We start from the raw sequence: 17,485 nt of genomic DNA on the forward strand, positions 1-17,485 counted from the left end.
TGTCTCTGTCTAATTAAAGGGACGTCCCTCAGTATGATGTCCTGCTCTGTCCACTCAAAACAGAGACTCATTGAAAGTTGTTGGTGCTTCCTCCATTTTTCATGTACCTGGATCACCTGCTCAGGTTTGTGGTGTGATCAATTTATGACCTTCTCTCCAAATATTTACACATTATGTTTATATTAAACAGCAATCCTGATCTTTTTGGTGAACACTGAGTCTAATTAAGGCTGTACTTACTGATAATGATTTACTGTATAACTATTACATCATTTTGTCAGCTGTACCTGAAGTGGTGGACAAAATATTGAATATAAAATTCAATCCAGTAAAAAAAACAAAAAACACTGTCGTCTTCTGGACTTTAGTCAGTCTGGGAGGTAACTAGTAACACTGACAGTGAACTCAGGACATGAAAATCAAGACAAACCAGTCTGCTGAGGATGACACACACACACACACACACACACACACACACACACACACACACACACACACACACACACACACACACACACACACACACACACACACACACAGTATAAAGAACCCATCAAGTATCTTGTCAGCTTTCTTTAATCTGGGCTTGTTTTCTAGCGTTCTCACAGATGAATCAGAGACTTTGACTGTAAAACAATAATGTTGAAATAAAACTCACCCTGCCTCAGACGTCTTTTCCTCCTCCTGCTGCTCTGTTGACTCAAAATGGAGTCTGAACTATTACTTTAACTGCTTCCTCCCTGTTCTCAGGTGTTGTACCTGAACCACATAGTCAGTGTTGCTCCTCCTCTTTACCTCCCTTGAACACTGTTTGTGGTTGCAGATTAGCTGAAGAAGTATTTGGTAACGTTCAGCTCTTCAACGTGAGCTTTGTCCTGGAACAGCTTCTTCACAGACATGTTGCCGCTGCAGTCGTCTTTGTAACACCAGAACAACTTTGTCCCTTTCCTGATCAACTCTTTTCATAAAAACACATGTCACAACCAGGGCCTAGGGGAGACCCTCGCGCAACATGAAAATGAGACTCCCCTTTCCCATTACCCAAGCAGCAAAGCACTTTAAAGGTTTTATTTAAAAAAACACATACCGCACACAAACAAACATGCTGGTAGTCTGGTTGAGAGAGGAGAGCCCACAGGAACTGGGAAGAGCCGGCCTTTAAACTCCTGGCTTCGAGGCAGGAACCAATCAGCTCCATGGACAACCTACAATCACTTAAACACACCTGCAACCAATCACACACACACACTGAGGTAACAGAGGGTTATTTAAGCAGAGAGACAAAACATATACGACCTCTGGGGTCGTAACACCTCCCCCCTTAAAAATGAACATTTCCCCCCAAAAATAAAAATGATCCCCCCATAAAAATGAAAATCACTTCCACAGCGTGACAGTGCAGCTGGGACAGGTGTGCCTCTGATGATGATCTCGCATTTTTTGGCCTGTTGTTAAAATGTTCTCAGTAAAAAACAAACCGCTTCTTCCAGTTCGACCTGAGTGCGTCATTAAAAGGGATCAATGTGATGAAATGTCTGCGTACATGTCATTTAAACCTCGCTTGAATTCCTCATTCCTCACTGCAGCTGGTTAATGCAGCTGGTTAATGTGGTCCAGCGGGGAGTGTCTACGTGACGACATCCTGCCACAAGGAAATAAATGTCCTCTGACTTTATTTTTAGATACGAGAGGACAAAGTTTAGCAGAGAACAAGAGGGAAGACAAATGTATCTGAAGCTCCGGGGACGTTTTAATCTGCAGAGTGTGATGAAGCAACTTTTAAAAGAAGGATCGGTCTACGTGCAGCTGCTGTCTGAATCCTCCACTACAAGAAAAGCCTTTTCAAATCTGCACTGATGACTGATCTGTATTTGGAGGCAAAGAGAAACAGGTACTGACAATTAATGTGACATTTTGAAGTTGGTTTTATAAAAGCATGACATGAGGTCACCTCAGAGTTTAATGTTTAATGTGTAGTTTGATTTCAGATATCAGCTCAGAGCTACGTTTGGCTGCAACAGCAGAAGCTGTCCAGGTTACTACTGTTATTCTGCTCACACTCAGAGTCAACAGTCATAATAAGTTCACCAAGCTGCCAACTTACAGAAGATACGAGCTGTTACTACGAGCTGAAGATCGCACACAAACAGCTGCTTGAACAAACTTTTAAAAGTCGCTCAAAGTGCTCATAAAGGAACATGTGGGCACTTTTTGTCAATCCAGAATAAATGTTGAGACTTAACATCTCTTTAGGTTCAGTTTTCAGTTTTATCTTGTGACAATGCATTATTTATGTTCTGGTGAGGTTTAGGCACAAAAACCACTGGGTTTTGGTTTTGGTCAGCACCAACATGAAGGAGAGGTCCCGAGGTCTCGTCACATCTACAAGTTATTCAGTCCTGCATTAAGTATTCAGTGTCACAGATCTTGATAAATAAACTGCAGCTTCAGAGCTAAAAAAAACACTAATTTTGACGGCAGATTTTCCAGGAAAGATTATTTTAATTTCCTTGAAATCTTATTAATCTCAGTTCCTTTGCTCCTTCATTTGCACTGAAGCCACTTGAACCTAATTAAAGGATGTGAATACTCCTCCACCACTGGACCACAGTCCTGTCTGTGTTTCTGTTGTTGTTGTTCATCAGGTGATGAGTTGGCGTCAGAATGAGGCTCCGTGATGAATCGGAGGATTTAAACCCTGCAGACGAGCAGGTGGCAGAGTCTGCAGCCTCCAGCCGCTGCAGAAACACCGAGCGGCTCAACCTGTCGCCTCTCAGCCGTCACCTCCTGCCTGCAGAGTGAGATTCATCATTTACATTTTACATCAACATGAGGGTTCATTTTTAAAAGTCCAGTCGGGACTTTTTTACATTTTAAATCAAGTCTCCAGCTACTTCAGTTGTTTAGCAGAATGCTGCCACGCTGTTTCCTGTGAAGCTCCACACATGTTTTGAAAACTATGAAACGTCACCTGACTTTATGTAGATAATGACTGAATGTTCATCTTTGGGTGAACTGTTCCTTTAAACTCCTCAACAATGAAACAGACCCTGGCTCAGCTCAGTACGCTCAGGCTTTGCTTTGACCAGTAGTTAATGGTTTATAACTGATAAGACGGAGTCACTTCCCTGACTTTATGTGGCTGTTTCACTACATCTCACTGTTTCAGAATAAGTAACGGTCACTTTAAATTGTCTTTCAGTGGCGACAAACACATCGGCAGAGTGGAGTTTACAACAGTCATTAATCTGCTGACGACACAGAATCAATCTGCAGAGCTGATCCACTTCAACTTCAACTTGGAGCCTTCAGTCGCAAAGTGAGATCACGTCTACATACAGCATGTGTTAAAGGGCAACTCCACCATTTTTACACAATACAGTGTGTTAACAGGACCACTGCATATGTGAAAACAGTAGTATAAAGCCTTCAGAGGAAGCTGCATGTAATCTGAAACTGCCTCCCGTGATGTCACTCAGTGGCTAAGTTGCATTGTGGGTAAAGTAGACACCAGGTTTTGAGAAGGAAGAAGAATGTGTGGAATGTGTAATTCTTGGTGAAATCATCCTCCATAGAAAAAGCTTCATTTCTCAGTGACACAATAGATCTGGAAGATGAGTCTGATGAACTGTAGATTTGTCTGTTTTATGGCCTCATGCAGAACTTAATATCACATGTGCTGATTTCAGACTTGTGTGCGTGAGGACGAGCAGTAAAGGATATACTCCACACTTCTAGATTCAGTCCTGAACTGTAAGTTCACTTCTCATTGTTCATATTACACCAGGTTGTGCTGTCCCTCAATCTGTCATCATTTATGTCGATATATTTTACAGGTTACGACGCCGTTAAAAGGAATGAATCCTAGAAGAGTGGCCACTCGAGGGGAAGCGTCAGATTAGAAGTGAGCTTCTCGTCAAGCAACTTTGTTTCTGCAGCAAAACCAAACTGAGCTTTAATCACGTCTGAATGTTTTTAAGATTCATTACTTCCTCTGCCAAGGATGACATTTCCACCAAACTTGGTTGGAGGATGAGTCTCGGCCCAGAATAGACCCGGTTAACTTTTAGTGAGGATCCCGATTCAGGAATATGTTCTCACTTTCTTTAACATGGCAACATTTGTGTTAATTTCCTCAGAGAATAATGCAAAGATCTTGATGAAAATAATCAGGCATATTTAGGTGGCTGGTGTCTATGAGTGAGTATCATTTGTTGTGTATACAGGGGATTGTTGCCCTCGGTGGAGGTATGCACTCTACTGAGTGCCATTGTCGTTTTAATTTTAAGTTTTATGATTTTTTTTTAACTTATTTTCTTTAGTTCCAGTCAGACCACTGAAGCCAGAAAGGTGATTACACATTGATTAGTTAACCTTGGTAAGACTTGATAAAAGACGACACACAGACACATTAAAATGCTAATGGTCATGTAAATACTACACGTAAGCTTTAAATCATCTTCACACTTACATCAATATATTCTGAATTCATTACAGACCTCTTCAAAGTGTTTTCTTGTCCCCTACTAATTATATACAACTAGTTTGCAACAGCAGATGAGTTTTGAAGGAAACGTGATGCCGCATTGGTTTACGTTTGTTTTTTCCAACGTAATGACAAAATGTTATTTTAAGGTATCTGGCAAGTTGCAAAAATGTTCATACTGTGAGTTTCAGTAAGAGTTTAACCAGCAACATTTAATCTAGTTTTCCACTAAAGTATCCGATCTTGCAGGATAATTTCTGTTTCACTGACTGCAGCGTTATTGAACTTTTAGTGCTTGTTGAAGCGACAGAAGCGCTGACTTTAGAGAAAGATCATCATACAGTCTGCAGTGACTCCACACTCAACTTGTGTTCACGCTGAAACAAAACCTTGATGTGCGCTAAACTGAACCAAAGTGCTTTTGTTTCCTAACACAAATATCTGAATGTGAATGTCCTGAACTTTGTATGTCAGACATCCACTCTGACCACAGGCCTCCTGTACACCTCTGATGCAGTTAATAAATACAGCGTTATATTTAAGAAACAAGGCAGCTAATGTAACTGGAAAAACTATTTAGTGCAACTGAAACATATTTCCTAGGAGACAATGTTGATTTTTCAACATTTCTGATATAAAATGGCCCCACACAGCTCGTCTGTCGTGATCCAAGTCTCCAGATTCCTGGTCTTTCCTGCTGATTTCTTCTTATGGAAAATGACAATATTTAGCAAAATATTCCTGAAAACAAAAATCTTCCCTTAAAAACTTTATAATGTAAAATAAATATAATCAGGTTCCTACGTTTACACACTTTTTTCATGATCCTATGTTTTATTATTGATGGTCCCAGTGGGACTGAAACTGTAACTGTGCATCACAGCCTTGTTCTGAGTTGTTGGACACATTTGAAGTGTGTTTCTGCTGTGAGGAAATCAAGTTTTTTATATACTCACTTTTCTGAGACAGAATTTAAAGCATTAATAAAAGACATTACCACCAAAAATGTGACTCTGGTGTTTAATATGTGTGCATTGTTTGTTTGCTTTACAACATTTCCATCATATGAGAAGACCAAACCATAAAAACACTAAATAACATCCGTGAAATCAACATGTTCTTTCTTCCATGGTCATCAGTTACAGCCACAAAACAATGCCATCATTTATTACATCATATATTACATCATAAATTCATCTGTTAAAATGTTGATTTTACATTCAAATGAATGTCAGTTAACAAATACAACATCACTGATGTCTTGTTCAGTGGCAGTATACACAGAGTACTGCATTAATCTCCACTGTTATTCAGGAATATGTGGAGATTAACTGCACCAAGGAAATATCCAATTAAGATATTAATTAAGATACACTGATGATACTCTGTCACATCCAGAGGAACACAGGGATGATGCTGGACTGGACATTGTGTGTGACAGTGGAGCTGATCTCAGAGCAGTTCACACTGCAGCACTGACAGTCATCTCCACTTGTTGTGATTGGTCTGTCAGTCACTGCTGGATGAAGCTCTCCTCTCCACTCCACCTCCCAGTAACACGGCCCAGTCAGAGCCTCTCCACCCACCAGCTGATGGTGCTGCTTCAACCTCTCTGGATCATCAGGACACAGCTAAACAGACTAAATTTAGTTTAAGAAAATTGTAAACAACAGACATGCAAATATATATAAAAGTAATATTTTGAGTGAACCTTTCTTAATATATTGCAATAAATAATCTGAAAGTGCTCAATAAATACAACCAGTACATGATTATATTACCTAGATAAATATATCTTTAAAAAATGACTGATGATGTGGACATTACATCCTCTGGCTGTACATAATGCTAGCATCAGATCAGACCTGACTGCACAGTTCAGGACATTTTAGAGCGGTGTCGCCCCCTACAGGCACTTTATGAGACCTGCAGCCGTCACTGTTCTTCTCCAGGTTTGTTGCTGCACAGAGCAACACAGGACATTTACATTACATTTGCATATTTGCATCTCTACTGAAGCTGTTTGCACTGAAAACCCCTCTTTGCATCTTTGCAGCTGTTGGTGCGAACAGGAAGTAATGTAAATGTCCCGAAGCACCAAACTAAACCTCACAGGCGACAATCCAAAGACGACAGAAGTCAGCCTGTTAGTGTGAACACACGGAGAGAAGAAGAGGCCTTTAATGTTCAACAATCAGACTCCACAAGCTTGAAGAAAAGGAGGAGGAATTACACATCAGGATGACTTACAAAATAAAATACATACAAGAAATACAAACAAAATACCTCACAAACAATGTTATGATTAAAAACAAAAACAAATTATAGATACGTTACGTAAATAAACACAATTTTTGTTGTGGTTTTGTTTTTAAATGTGAGATATGTGTATTTGGTAGTTGGTTTGTATTTTATTTTGTTTTGTCTGATGAAAAATGTATTAGTATATAGCAGTAGTATATAGTTAGTATTATTACATTTATTATAACATTTTTACTTAAGCAGGAGTGCATGAATATGAGCATTGAAATATACTTAAAGTACCAAAAGTAAAAGTACCTGACATACAGAATGCAACAATTATTGGATTATAGATGCATTCATATTGCAACTGGTAAATGTGAAGCTTATTTAATTACCGCTCTGTAGCTTGATAATATCTGAATCTGCAAAGTAACTAGTAACTTATGTTAGCAAACAGTGATGAATGTAACTAAATACATTTTTACTTAAAATTTGAGGTATTTGTATTGTACGTGAGTATTTTTATTTTCTACTATATTATACTTCCCCTCTTTACATTTCGGAGGTAAATATTGTACTTTTTACTACACTACATTTATCTGATAACTTTAGTTACTTTGTGGATTACATGCAGCATCAGAGCAAAAGTAACACTTTTTAAATTAATTCAACAAACTGATGAAAAAAAACAAAAGTGGAAAAAAAAATTAAATTAGAAATTGGAAAAATGCTGAATATCAGGTTCAATAATTGGTCGATCAGAGTAGCTTTACTTTTACTTCTACTTTTGAAAATTAATTTTTTATATTATATAATATTTTAACATGATATCTTTACTTTCACTCAAGTAAAAGCACTGTTGCTTAATAAAAGTAGTGGAGAAGAAGTACACAGTAGCATAACATGGAAATACTCAAGTACAGTAAACATATCCAACCTCAAAACAGTACTTGCGTAAATGTACTTAGTTACTTTAAAACTTTTACTCAAGCACTATTCATATGGGCTCACTTTCACTTCTATGAAAGTAATATTTTAAAACAATATCTTTACTTTTACTCAGGTAAAAATACTTCTTACAACACTTATGGTAAATAAAAGTAGTGAAGTAGAAGTACACAGTAGCATGAAATGGAAATACTCAAGTACAGTACACCTCAAAACTGTACTGCTGTAACTGCAGCTGTGTGAAGTGCCCTCCTGCTTCAAACGCCTGTCCTGAGAAACCCTCCATCACAGGATTAAATGACTACAGGCCTGTTGCCCTGACGTCTGCAGTCATGAAATCCTTCAAGATACTGGTGTTGAGACACCTGAGGCCCCCTACTGAACCCTCTGCAGTTTGCCTGCTGGGCAAACAGGTCAATGGAGGATGCAGTCAACATGGGACTGCACTACATCCTGCATCACCTCGACTGCTCAAGGACCTATGCAAGGATCCTGTTTGTGGACTTCAGCTCGGCACTCAATACCATCATCCCTGAGATCCTCCACCAGACGCTCACCCAGCTCACTGTGCCAGCCTCCACCTGTCAGTGGATCACCAGCTTCCTGACTAACAGGAGGCAGCAGGTGAGACTGGGGAGCATCACATCCAGCACCCAGGGATGTGTCCTCTCTCCACTGCTCTCCTCCCTCTACACGAATGACTGCACCTTCTGTGAAACTTCAGAAGTTTGCAAACAACACCACAGTCATCAGTCTCATCGTGGTCGGCGATGAGTCTGCATACAGACAGGAGGTGGAACAGCTGGCCCTCTGGTGTGGTCAGAACCATCTGGAGCTGAACCTGCTCTAGACAGTGTAGTTTGTTTTTACATTTACAGTTGCACTATCTTGTACAATTGTTTATATATTCTTTTATTATTTTTATTTTCAGATTTAATTGTTTTGTTTTAAAAACTATTCCCTGTTCATTGAGAGCAAACTTAACCGGAGTCAAATTCTTTGTTTGTGTGCACACACTTGACCAGTAAAGCTGATTCTGATTCTGTTTGTAATAATCTAATAAAATGTGTAATCTAAATCTTAGTCTAAATCTGATCATGGTGGAAGTGTTTTAACTTTATGCAAATTACCTCTGAAACGTAATCATGACGTACTGTAGTGAGAACCAATAGCGGCCGTTTAGATTCGCACCGGAAGCGGAAGCAAACGGTTTTTTTTCTGTTAGGAAGGCGAAGAAGAAGAAGAAGGAGGAGGAGGAGGAGGCAGTTGTTGTTTTTCGGAGACCTCGGCTGTTTTCTCCTCCTCTCGCCCCTCTCCTCCGGGAGTGTGACACAAAATGGAGTACAAGCTAATCATGGCGGTGTCCGGCTTCCCCAGCCTGTACGACAGCAACTCAGTGACCTACAGAGACCTGAACATGAGGAGCGAAGCCTGGAGGCAGGTCGCTCTGATAGTCGGGGTCCCCGGTGGGTGTCTGCTGCTCATCTCTGTAACATCAGTCTTATGTCAGCGGGTTAAATGGACTGTGTGAGCTGTTAATGGCTGTATAGATGACATTTCACCAGATTTATTTTGGACCCTCCCTGTGTTACTGTCCAGCCTTTCCAAACACTGAAGAGTTTAACACTGTGTGATGTTCTTTGTTTTCTTAAGGCATTTAAAGTTACAGAACTACAAATCCCGACATGTTAAAGGTTTTCAAAACTAAATGTGTTTGTTGGAGTAAACTTTTTACTGGTTGTATTGTAAAGATGGTGTAAAGCTATTATCTAAAATGCCATGAGTGCACTGAACCAGTGGACTTTAAATTATTAGCTATCATCTTTAAAGAATAAAGTTTTTGTATTTGCTTAATATTGAACAACTCATGTCGATACAAATAAATCTGACTGATACATCGATCATGCTCTGATCTCAAGTGCCACTCTGCCAATAGGACTCAGATTATGGCATATGTTTAATAATTAGGGATTTAAAAAGAAAAAAATGAGCAACATAAACAGCGATTTAATAATGTTTATTAATTCTTCTTATTATTATATTGTTTGCTTTGGGGCGACTTTGACCCTTATGGAAGCCCCACATTGAGTATTTTTTTGTCTGTCTAAGTGTTCTTCTTATGCCTCTTTGTTAAAAATATATAAATATAATATGTATATGCTTAATTTATATTCATATGAAGACATTTTTCATTCAGAAGTAGCTAAATTAAAGAAGTAAAGATGATTGCCCCAGATGTTAAAGTGAAGAAGGGACATTTGTGCAGCTTTTTGGCAGTGTGAGAAGTGTTGGTTTGAATCTGTACATTGAATTTGTTGAATATATATTGTTGTTGAATATGTATCTTCTTCTTGTCTTCATCAGAGTCTGAGTGCAGAAGGAAGTGGAAGATGCTGAGGGACCAACACCGGCGGGAAAGGCAGCGGGAGAAAGAGAGACGTGAGAGCGGCGTGGGGCTCTTCAACTACAGGCCGTGGAGATATTCTGCCATCTTGTCCTTTTTAAACCCGTTTATTGATGCCAGAGCCGCAGGCACCAATGGCTGGGCTCTGAACCCGCAGCCCCCTCGCTTCCAGACGTCTGACACGGTGGGCTGCAGTACGACCACCGAAACGCGGAGCGATGACGACGAGAACTACGGTTTGTAGATCAAGATGTGCAGACTTTTTCCAAATATTAGATTGAAGCTGAAGGGCCAGTGTGATCCTGATCCTGACTGTTTCTTAAATTGTTATTTACATCCATTAAATACAGCGTTGCCAAAGCAGGTACCAAAAAAAGCCAAACTATTTTTGCAGTATTCTCCTAAGCAACTGAAGTAGCTGGAGACTTTAGGGACAACCAAAAAAAACATCAAATGGCTCCATACAGCTCGTCCGGTGTAATCCAAGTCTCCAGAAAACCTCCAGATCCCAAACTGATCTGAAAAGGTTTTATTTATACCCTTTTTTAAGCTGAAATCTTCCCTGTAGCTGCTAAGCTAAAAGTGTTAGCATGCATCCTGTCCGACATAGGTGCAGGAGCTGAACCGCATGTCGAGGGTGTAAATAACGTCTTTTCAGATCAATTAGGGAATCTAGAGCTTCCGCAGACTTGGATTGCACCAGGCGAGCTGTATGGAGCCATTTTGTTTTTTTGGATGTTTTTTACGTTTAAAACAAGACCCCTGCTACTTTAGTTGCTAAGGAGAATGCTGCAACTCTGTTTTGTTGTGAAGCTCCAGAAATGTTTTTTGGACTATGAAACTTTTACTTCAGACAGTCCAAAGCCCAAAGACTCTTCATTTACTGTCAGAAATGACAAAGAAAAACAACAAATCCTCACTTTTAAGATACTGGAACCAACAAATGTTTGACATTTTTGTTTGAAAAACGGCTGGGACGATGAATCGATAGTAAGACTCATATTTCTACATCTAAATACAAGCAAATAATCAATCACAAAAAATGGACCTGTAAGTATTGAGTTCATTACACATGTGTAGTAAAGCCCTTATATTGAATATTAAAAGATACTGCAGCTTTAGACACACGCATGCAGTAGCTGTGTGGTTCTGTAGCTGTGGGCTGAAAATGAAATGTGATCCTTTTTTGTCTCTGTAGGCATCGCTGTAGCAGACGCTACAACCACAACATTTTCATCATCATCGTCGTCAGAGTTTGTTCAGAGGAAGCGACCGTCGTCTGCCGACAGAGACGTCATCAGACTGAAAGAAGCAAAGATTGAGGTGCCGTCAGAAAATCCTGCTCCAGACTACAGTATTCAAACACAACAAGTCCAACAGGTTAACATGAAGGAACTGTTTGAGATGATGATGCAGTCAGTTACATCTCTAGCCACGTCCTTAGCTTCTTCACAATCTTCCTCGCAGCCCTCAGACCAGCTGATGCCTCCCGCGCAGTCGTCCCCTGAAGTTCTGCAACTGGACCAGCAGATGCAGCAGCCATCCTGCACCACGTCCAGGCTGAACCACCTGAAAACAGAGGAGCAGGACGTCGAGGAGGTGGAGCTGCTGGACCAAACAGACGAAGAGGAGGAGAGTCGTGACGCATCCCCGCGTCTGGCCCGGGGCTGGAGGAGGAGCACGGACAGTCTGCTGGAGGAGTACCTGAGGAGGATGGAGGCCAGGGAGGCCCAGAAGGACCGGGACGTGGACCAGAGAGACGATGTCACGCTGTTTTTACTCAGCCTGGCTCCGGCCATGAGGCGACTTCCTGCAGAGAAACAGTCGTGGGTCAGAACCAAAATACAGCAGCTTCTACACGAGGCCGAGTTTGGTCCGATAAATATCCAGTGACTCCAAAATATTTAACGTTTTTATAAATACTGTATGAAAAACAAAGTGTGGACTTCAATAGTAATTCACCTCCAGAGGAGTTTCCATCGTTTTTATAATGCTGTACTATAATACTTCTGCTTTCCTGTGTTTTTGTGCTGTTTTTAATAAAATACTCTTGAAACGGTCACTTTTGTTTTCATACATGAATGAATTATCAAAGAAGTAGTAGCAGTTAACACCGCTTTAATCTGGCGTCATGTGTAGAATAGGAGCACTTGAGGTATCGGCTCACTGATCAGAAACTGAAATATATTGATCTATATACAAATACATTACAGCAGATTTTTAATGGGAAACAGTGGTGTGCTGTTTTTCTCTGAAGAACGAATCAAAAGTTTCTTGTATCACCAGTGTGAAAACAGCGCACTGGCAGCCATTATTGCTAGTTGTCTCCCCACCTGCCTCAGGATTACGTTGACTCTGACCAGGCACTCACCTTCTTACGCCTGAGGCTCTTTAGTGTATGTTTTATCATGTATTAGACCTCAATACTTGGTGTAGTTTGTGTCTGGTAAGCTAATGGAGCCCAGGTTCATGTTCCACACAGTGTGCCTACATATTATAGACAACTGTATTACACTGTGTAATGTGTAAGAACATAATATGCTTTCTGTGTGACTGTAGCATCATAATTGAGAGTGCAATGTTGCTGAAACAATGTACCGAATGGCTGCCTTATTTGCTTGTTAATTAGCCCAATTAGCATGCACAGAGCCTGTAGCTCATTAACCACCAGTGAGATGTCCAGCACATCAATCATCGACCAGTAGAGGGCAGTGCTGCCTTGCTGAAATAGGCTAGTTTAGACAGTGGCTACAACTGCTTGTAGCTTATTTATATGAGCATTGTTTACATGCTGTGTGTTCCTCAAATGTGTATGTTTGTGTATTGTTACTTCATGCAGAAGCTCTGATTTATCAGGCAGTTAAGAAGGAGGTTGTGGTGCTGGTGACAATAAACAGAGTGGAATTGAAGACGTGTGGTTCTAATCGATCCCCCACAGCGGGTCCTTCTTCTAGTGAATCCACCATATCAATAGCAGTGAAGCTACACCTTCCTCACAAGTGGTCACAAGTGTTAATGACTTGATTATGAATTGATGAATGATTTCCTTAAAATGGATGATGTGGGTTTACCTTCCACCTCAAGCCAAATTTTCACATGACGATGCCACTTACCGCCCTTTTCTGTTGCAGGAAACTAACCTTTAACTGAGGTTTTCCATTAACCTGGACCTTTAAGTAACTACGTACATTTACTCAAGTACTGGATATACTACAATTTTGAGATACTTGTACTTTTACTCCACTACATTTATTTGATAACTTTAGTTACTAGTTACTTTGCAAAATTACATGCAGCATCAACAGTAGCACCTTTTCAAATTAATTAATTTTTGTGGCAATCAGAAGGTTTTATTTTAACATAGTATCTTTACTTTTATAATACTTTTGGGTTCTTTTTACAGCACAGTTGAAGGAGAAAGAGTCACCATTATACTACAATGTAAGGTATTAAAGGTTAAAATACACACACAATACAAGACGGTCTGAATAAAGCCACATTAGGCACTACATATGCTGTTAAATAGTCAATAAACACATATTGTGACATACAGAGTGCTGATTTAGGGAGAAGTTCTGATTATTATCATATTTTTTTTGTAAAACATTTCAAAATCATGCGGTATGATTATTAAATTATCACATAATGTCAGATCAGACACTGGATCTGTTGTTATTTAGGGGAAACATCGCCATCTACCGAAACCTCGCGAGACTTACAACTATACCCGCTTTCATCCGGGTAGTTTGGGTCAGCTGACCAAAACACGGAAGCAGTTGTGTCTTTGAAGCTGTCACTTTGCTCAATGAGGAGAAACTTGTCGTTTTATGGATTTAATGAACCATTTCTGTTAAATTTGACAGTTTGAGAAGACGTTTAAGTCTGAAAGTGGTTTTCTGTCATCGGTGAGTGCTGAGCGAGTCATTACCGGTTGTCTGTTTCAGTTTTTAACGTGCTATAGAGGTGATTTGGTCCTTTTTTGGGGCTATAAACCAACTGGAGGAATATTTGAGTTACCACAGGAGATGTGAGGTATCTCAAAGAAGCGTGAATTTATCGCCAAACTATATAAAACCCTCATGTGAATACTGAGTATGACAAAGGAGTTGCTCACCCAGTATAGTTCAGCTCACTGTAAGTAATAGGAAGAGAAATGTCGTACTTTTTGTTTATCATCACATAAGTGGACAAATAAAACCCGAATCATGTACAGTAAGGGCTAACAGCACATACAATAATGAGGAAGTTTGAGGTTTCTTGACTGTCGGATCCTACTTTTTAACTTAAATGTAAATACACTCTCTATCATGGCCATGTCATTTTCCCACATTTTGTACATAGTAATTATTATCATTAATTCATAATAAGCCATAGAGCAAGTATTAAACTGCTTGTCCATTTAAGCAACATTATGTAGAAATTGGCCTTTTGTGTGATTTTAGCTAACTACAGACAAGACTCATTACTGTATGTCATAACAATGTTATGTGCTGAAAACTTAAACATGTATATAACACAAAGGGCTGGGTATCGTTAAAATATTTTCCTTACCAATACCTCGACTTCGATACCTGTTCCTGAAAGATACTTTTTTGGATCGCAATTCTAAAAATCTTTAGAGTTAGATCTTGAGTCGGGGTGATGATTGTGAATGTAACAAATGAGACTTAACTTTAAATTATTATTGGACTTTATTGCTTGCAATACTTTAGATTTTGATATCATCTAACATCAGAACTGCAAAAACAAATCGATTAAATGCCAGCTATTAAATTCATCACCAACTATTTTGATAATCTGAGCAATTCCTTAAGAATTAAAAGTCAGAATTCTCTGAACCCAGCTTCTTAAATGTGAATATTTTCTGGTTTCGTTCCTCCTCCATGACAGTACACTGAATATCCTGAAGTCTTGGGCTTGTTGTTGTGCCAGCGTCTGCTTCATTAATTTGATTATTGAGAGGTGATAGCCTCCAGCAGCAGATCTTTATAGATGAGCTGACTTCGACTGCAACTTTACTTTTCTCATTTCTAATGGAACATTTTTAACTTCATTCAAGGTTTATCTAATTGAAACACAAAAATGAAATCAATGAAAATCATATGAAGGTTTTCATGAATCATTTTCATCCATTTTTTTTAATCAGTACTTGTATTATTACAGTCAGTTATGTATGACGTTTTCATCCAGCAGTTGTTTAGTGTTGTTCTCAGCCCGCAGCTGTAGGAATACAGTATAAGTTTGGCTCGTGATTTATCTGTATGATATGATTCCCTTTGATATCAGCTTTCACACCTTGTTATGTTGAGCTTTACTAACGCCTCATCTCTAACACAGTTCTCGGTGTGTCTAGCAGGAAGCCCAGTTGGGCTGCAGGCGGCTGCTGAGGATGGTGAAGGTGTTTCGCTGTCCGGCTCGTCATGGCTACGCTGTGGAAGTGTCTCCGTTCATCCCCAACAGAGTGGCCTGCGCTGCCTCTCAGTACTATGGCATAGCTGGTTAGTAGTAAAGTTATAATGATTCATAAAATGCATAACAAACACACAGGAAACATGTAAAATGGTGACAAATAAAATCCCAAATCATAAATTAATGTAGAAACATTTAGATGAGATGAGAACCTTCTGGCTGTGAGGCGACACTGCTAACCACTGCACCACTTATCAAATCTCAATCTTATTAAACATTATGAGCTTTAAAGACTCAATTTAGATGGGTATCACCTTTTATTGGCTGAAACTCAACAGTGTAATTAATGTTCTCCGCCTGGAGCCACAACCTGAAACGAGCAGCAGAAGATAAGAAACGATAATTAAATTTATCTGACACATTAGAATAACAGCCTATGGACTTTATAAGAGCTGCTTGCATTGGCTACTTTATCCCTCTGCATCATTATTAAATGCTGATATTATATACAAGTTTAACTGGGAAATTCTCATAAAATTCTACGTGAAGCAGCAAGAGGAGAGTTGGCACTCGTGAACTACAGAAACACTCACAACTTGTGAGTCTTTAGGTTTGGACTTCTAAGTCGACCACAAACCCAACAACAGCCAAACGTGTAGTTATAGCCATTATGGAATTAATGTTAATAAGTGACAGACAGTATAATCTGTTTGTGACCTTCCCTGATGGAGGCAACGGCCATTTTAAATCGTTGCCTGCTCATTATCAAAAGCAAGAACAGATTAAAGGTTTAATAGGAGATTCATTATGACTGGAACTTAATGAGTTTGAATATTGTGCTGACCAACCAGATCCAAATTGTTGCCAGCCATCCGAACTGATCTGTGGAGAGATTTCACACTTTATATGTGTTCCTTTCATTTGTCACATGTTTCTCTGAGTTATATTTTCTGAAAAATACAATCAAATCAACCAAAATAAATACATTTTATGCATATTTGTAGGTTGTGGCACCCTCCTGGTCCTAGATGAGACGGAGACAGGAGTTGTTCTTGTGAGAAGGTAAACTTTCTTTCTTTCTTTATTTTTTTTCTTTTACTTTTAAGAATCTAATGTCTCTTTTTATTTGATTTTTTCTTTTTTTGGTCTTACCTGTACATTTCCTTCACCAAGGTTAGAGGTTTAGTGTAGTGTGATCATGATCTACAATGCCCTTGATTAATTTGTGAATTTAGTCTCCATGTTTGAGAGTAAATAAAATAATACAGGTGTTGTGTGTGTCAGCTGGGAGTGGAGTGACGGTCTCTTCGACATATCCTGGAGTGAAACCAACGAGCATGTCATGGTCACCGGGGCTGGGGATGGCAGCCTGCAACTGTGGGACACAGCCAATCACGACGCTCCGCTGAGAGTGGCCAAAGAACACACACAGGAGGTAAAATATGCACACACACAAACACACACACACACACACACACACACACACACTCGTTCACAGAAGAATCAAGCTGTGTGGCCTTTCATGCGGATGCTGTATTGTGACTGTGTATCTTGAAGGTGTATTCTGTGGACTGGAGTCAGACCAGAGGAGAGAACCTCATCGTCTCTGGATCGTGGGATCAAACTGCGAAAGTGGTGAGTTCTGTTTGTTTTTGTTGTTCTCTTTGTCTCCTCTCAGTTTTGTTTTCTCTCCCCTGACTGTGATGTGTTTTTGTTGTTCTTGTTTCGCAACCGCAGTGGGACCCTGCTCTCAACCGATCGCTGACCACGCTCAGGGGTCACGAAGGGGTCATCTACAGCACCATTTGGTCGCCTCACATCCCAGGATGCTTTGCTTCAGCCTCAGGTGAGCCCACACACAACCCAGGCTGCAGAGTTTTGTTTTTATTGAGTATTGGGGGAAAAAAGATTGATACATGGGAGAAGGAAGAGAAACATAATTTCATCAGTGCTCTAATATTTCTTTTGGATACACAAGATGCAGAATGTGCAGC

General features: G+C 39.8%; 1 protein-coding gene across 4 annotated transcripts in view; it reads left to right on the forward strand.

Annotated features, from left to right (window-relative positions):
* The first annotated feature begins 8,897 nt into the window (after positions 1–8,897).
* The window catches only part of pex7 (peroxisomal biogenesis factor 7), a 66,846-nt gene continuing 58,258 nt past the window's right edge, over positions 8,898–17,485 (forward strand). For all 4 annotated transcript variants that reach the window (XM_084377587.1, XM_084377588.1, XM_084377589.1 and 1 more), the window contains exons 1-8: positions 8,898–9,144; positions 10,043–10,318; positions 11,281–11,405; positions 15,439–15,580; positions 16,496–16,553; positions 16,776–16,926; positions 17,049–17,126; positions 17,229–17,337. In XM_084377587.1, coding sequence (XP_084233713.1) covers positions 9,015–9,144; positions 10,043–10,318; positions 11,281–11,405; positions 15,439–15,580; positions 16,496–16,553; positions 16,776–16,926; positions 17,049–17,126; positions 17,229–17,337 — 1,069 coding nt within the window. In that variant the 5' untranslated portion in view covers positions 8,898–9,014. The remainder of the gene's footprint in view (positions 9,145–10,042; positions 10,319–11,280; positions 11,406–15,438; positions 15,581–16,495; positions 16,554–16,775; positions 16,927–17,048; positions 17,127–17,228; positions 17,338–17,485) is intronic.

This window comes from Pagrus pagrus, assembly GCF_965226575.1.
Source record: "Pagrus pagrus genome assembly, chromosome: 16".
NCBI classification, from domain to species: Eukaryota; Metazoa; Chordata; class Actinopteri; order Spariformes; family Sparidae; genus Pagrus; species Pagrus pagrus.